The following is a 4,903-nucleotide window of genomic DNA, read 5'->3' as shown; positions in this document are numbered from 1 at the left end:
TTTTTAGAAAATAGCCATTACTTTATTTGTGGATTTGATCTTTGCTGAATCTTTGAGATTTTTTTTCGTGAAAATTGCTTTTACCTAATTGTTGGCATGATTACCGCTTGACTCGTGAGATCCGAGCTTCTATCTGATTCGTTTGTTTGTTCGGTAAAACCTTTCATTCACCCTGTTGGGTGAGCAAAGGTATTACTCGATCTACTTTATGTTTGGCTCCTTTGTCTTCAAATCGTCATCAGACTTTTGACTATTATGCTGGATAGATTTGACTACTTTGACTACCATGTTGGTTCAGTTTAACAATCTGACTTGGACTTTTGAGTGGGTAATATCACTATGTTAGTGCAATTGGTAATTTGATGTATGTTACGCATTGTACTAGGCCAGATATTACTTTTGCTACTTGTAAACTTTCAAGATATACTCATAATCCTAACACTAATCATTGGAGAGCTGTTGGAAAAGTTCTTGGTTATCTTAAAAGGACAAAGTCTTTTGCCTTATTTTACAATAAGTTTCCTTCAGTACTTGAGGGTTATAGTCATGCCAGTTAGATAACTAGTATTAATGATAATAAGTTTACATCTGGTTGGATATACACTTTAGGTGGAGGAGCTATCTCATGGGCTTATAAGAAATAGACATGCATCACCCATTCCACAATGGAATCTGAGTTTATTGCTTTAACAACAGTAGGTAGAGAGGCAGAATGTCTAAGAAATTTATTGATAGATATAAAGTTGTGGCCACATCCAATGCCAGTAATCTCTTTACACTATGATAGTGAAGCTACCATGTCAAGAGCATTTAGCAAGATTAATAATGGCAAGTCTAGACATATTGCTTTGAGACATGAGTATGTTAGACAACTAATTTCTGATGGTATTATCGCAATTATATATATCATATCAAAGAATAATCTTGCTGACCCATTAACCAAAGAGCTCTCAAGGGATATGATTAGTAGCACTACATGTGCGATGGGTTTAAAATTTTTCTAACTTGTCACGAGTAATGGAAATCTTACCTTTCTTATTGCTTAGCAATTTCAAAGGTTTAAAAGGTAATAACAAGTAATAATTTGTGACAGTTTGCGAGCACTAAAAATTTAAGCAGTGCTTAAGAAAAGAGTTTGAGTATTTATTGCTCTTAATGATGATACTGGGTATGGTTTAGAATCAAGAAGTTCATAATTGTGACATAGTTTAAACTTCACCTATATAAACACAAGAAGTGGTGCCGGTTCTATCAAAGTTTGGATAATAAAGCTTTGTAAGTGTTTATGAATTCAGGAGATAGCACAAGGCCATAATACAGTGCTAAATCTCACTGTGAATGTTTTAAAGAAGTTAATAAGATTTATGTATATAATATTTTCGAGCTTGTCAATATAGGAATTATGGTTTAATATTTAAATATAACCAATAATTTCTATAATATTTTGAAATATTCATACTGAGAGTAAGTTTAAGTTAAAAGGCATTTTTTGTATGCATAAATCTTAATTTATGTTGATTGTGTTTATTACTAACTAAGTGAAAGATTGTTATAAATAATTAGTGATATAAAAGTTGTCTCATATCGAAATAATTATGTCCGTTCATTAAAAGGCATCAAAGAAAACTATTTATTATCAAGAATTGTATCTGTTCTAAGAGGTATATATGAATAGGTATAATTATTTTATTCTAAGAGATATAGAGTGAATTGTTGTATCTGTTATAAAATATGTAAATAAATAGATGTGATTATTCTAATAGATACAAAATGAACTATTGTATCTATTTAAAGATGTATAAATATTTTATAAATAGCAATAATTTTGAATAAAAATTTATTATCTCTTTATTTTCTATATCTTCTCTTCACTTCTACTTACGGTTAATGTTATTATTCTTTAATTTATTTTTAAAAGAATTTTAAAATTACTGTTTAGAATTCTATTTCAACATTGTTAATCAGAAGAAATCTGCTCAAACTATCTGTTTCATCATTCCCTGATCTTAATATAAATAATAAAGTCCAAACCAATCAAATTATAATTTAAACTAAGGAATCATTAACTGTGAGAACCTAAAAAAAAAATAATAACTAGAAGAGAATGAAATTTCGACGAGAGAGCTATGATCCCTCGTAACTGATGAAAAGCGAATACTGTGTTAGTTCATTTTCATGATCTACACCGCCCGTAGTGTAATTGTTAGACTTTTCTTTGGCGAGCCCATCACCGCAATTGTCAAGCTGGCTAAAACAAAATAATTGAGAGACCAATCATTTTCTGGAAAAGCCGAAGAGTGAACAAAACTTTTTCAAATGTACCAAAATAAACAACAGTTTTTTAAGTGGGTTAAATTCAATTTTAATAAAATTATTAATTTTATGTTAAAAATTATTAAAACAAATTACAATTAACATATGTAACATCCATATTAATTTTTAAATATATTTTATTATTTTATATATTTTAATTAAAAAATAATATCCCGGAAAAAAGATGAAAGTGAAAAATGTTTCCACTAAATTAAAATTAGAATTAAGAATAAGGCAAAGATAAAAGAATGTAAACAGAAACAAACAAACCAAATTTCCACTAATCACTCCTTTATTTGATTTGGAAGTCCAAAACCGCGATTCTGTTTTGTTAATCTAAAATAATAATTTTAGAAAAAAAAATAAAAAATAATAATAATAATAATAATAATAATAATAATAATTTCTTATTAAGCTCTCTCTCTCTCCTACTAGTCCAGTCTTCTCCAATCTGGCCGTCCATAAACGCGTTCACCTCCTTGTCGCGTCTTGTGGGTTACCACTATATATAACTCTCCCTTTCTTTCCCTATATTAGCAGGTGCAGAAAATTTTATCACCCACTAATTTCTCTGCATCTGTACAAATCTTCTCTCTTTTCCCTAATCCAAAACCGAGGAAATAAAATTTTACTTGTTTGAAAACAAATCAGGATCAAGAATATGCCTTCATTGGAGGAGGAGCTATTCCCGTCGACGCCTGGCAAGTTCAAGATAGACCGTCCACACACCATGAACCGCCATTTACATCGTTGTTTTGCCTCTACCAGCAACATGTTCTTATGGGCTCTTTTCTTGATTGCTTTGACCGCTTCCTACTTGAGTTTCCAGAGTTTCATCGATTCCGGTAGCAAGTACTTGTCTTCTTCTTGGGGCGGTATTCAATGGGAGAAACAAGTCCGGAATTCTGCCCAGATCCAACGCTCCGGGGGCTTATCCGTTCTCGTCACTGGAGCTGCTGGTTTCGTTGGTACCCATGTGTCCTTAGCGCTCAAGAAACGCGGAGACGGAGTCGTTGGATTCGATAATTTTAACAATTATTATGATCCGACGTTGAAGAGAGCCCGCAAATCTCTCCTTAACAAACACGGCATTATCATCGTCGAAGGTGATGTCAATGACGCGCGGCTCTTAGCCAAGCTGTTTGACGTGGTGGCTTTCACTCACGTGATGCACTTGGCGGCTCAAGCCGGAGTCAGATACGCCATGGAGAATCCTCACTCATATGTCCATTCCAATATAGCTGGCTTGGTCACGCTTCTTGAGATTTGCAAATCGGCTAATCCCCAGCCGGCTATTGTTTGGGCATCGTCTAGCTCAGTGTACGGCTTGAACGAAAAAGTTCCTTTCTCTGAATATGATCAAACGGACCAACCGGCGAGTCTCTACGCGGCTACAAAAAAGGCAGGTGAGGAAATCACCCACGCTTATAGCAACATTTACGGCCTCTCAATTACTGGGTTGAGATTTTTCACTGTTTATGGTCCTTGGGGGAGACCCGACATGGCTTATTTCTCGTTCACGAGAAATATTTTGCAAGGAAAGCCCATCACGATATATCGGGGCAAAAACCGGGTGGACTTGGCCCGTGATTTTACCTTCATCGATGATATAGTTAAAGGTTGCGTGGGCTCTTTGGACACTGCGAGAAAGAGCACCGGGTCTGGCGGTAAAAAGCTAGGACCCGCACAATATCGGATCTTCAATTTGGGGAATACGTCACCGGTTACGGTACCGACACTGGTGAGCATATTGGAGAAGCACTTGAAGATGAAAGCAAAGAGGAAAATTGTGGATATGCCTGGAAACGGTGACGTACCATTCACGCACGCGAATATTAGCTTAGCCCGAAGAGAACTCGGATATAAACCGACTACTGATTTGCAAACCGGATTGAAGAAGTTTGTTAAATGGTATCTCTCGTTTTACGGCTACAATCACGGGAAAGTTGTAAATTAAGTGGATTGTTCTTTTAATCTTTTTTTTTTTTCAATTTAAAAAAAAAATGGGAAAAGAGAATCTTGGGAGCTAAAAAGATAGGGAAAATGATATAAAGAAAAAAAAAAAACACATTATTCTTTTCTTAGAGAACAATCCTCTTCTCCTTTCATGTAAGTAATGAAAAAAAATTTGTGAAAATATTACAGTTTGCCATTAATATTTAATTTTATCTCTGTAATTTTATTTTATCTTTTTAAATTAGAGATTTTTCGGATTTGTTCTGACCGATTCATAGGAGACATAATTAGCCGGAGACATAAGGGCTCCATAAATTGTGATAGGAGACAGCTAAGGGAGAAAGGGACAGATGGGTCAGCCGTAATATTCGATTGCATTAAGGGTCCCACGTAAGTGTAAACGAAAAAAACAAGAGAGTACGGCATCCACCGGATTCGGCAAAGCTCTGATCTATCTTTTTCCAACACCAGCTGTAAAGTCTGCACGTTTGGCGTCAATTGCTTGACATTTGTTTGTTTTTAAAGAATTTGCACGACATTTGTTCATAGATATGGCTTGCCGACAATTTTATGTAGAAAAAATGTTGGTGGGATTTTTTTTTTTTAATATTGGGAAAGATTATTTACTTGGATT

General features: G+C 34.4%; 1 protein-coding gene across 1 annotated transcript; it reads left to right on the top strand.

Moving 5' to 3' along the window:
- Positions 1 to 2,796: 2,796 nt before the first annotated feature.
- LOC110657114 (UDP-glucuronate 4-epimerase 1) lies at positions 2,797 to 4,476 on the top strand. Its single transcript, XM_021814200.2, has one exon. The coding sequence runs from the start codon at positions 2,975 to 2,977 to the stop codon at positions 4,268 to 4,270; it is 1,296 nt and encodes a 431-aa protein (XP_021669892.1). The 5' UTR covers positions 2,797 to 2,974; the 3' UTR covers positions 4,271 to 4,476.
- The last annotated feature ends 427 nt before the right edge of the window (positions 4,477 to 4,903 follow it).

The sequence above is a fragment of the Hevea brasiliensis genome, chromosome 13 (assembly GCF_030052815.1).
Source record: "Hevea brasiliensis isolate MT/VB/25A 57/8 chromosome 13, ASM3005281v1, whole genome shotgun sequence".
NCBI classification, from domain to species: domain Eukaryota; kingdom Viridiplantae; phylum Streptophyta; class Magnoliopsida; order Malpighiales; family Euphorbiaceae; genus Hevea; species Hevea brasiliensis.
Note: the sequence above shows the minus strand (reverse complement) of the source record. Positions and strands in the feature narration are given on the sequence as shown.

Bases quoted from the DNA above. Each gene is read 5' to 3' on its own strand.
- LOC110657114 (XM_021814200.2), top strand. From the start codon at position 2,975: ATGCCTTCATTGGAGGAGGAGCTATTCCCGTCGACGCCTGGCAAGTTC.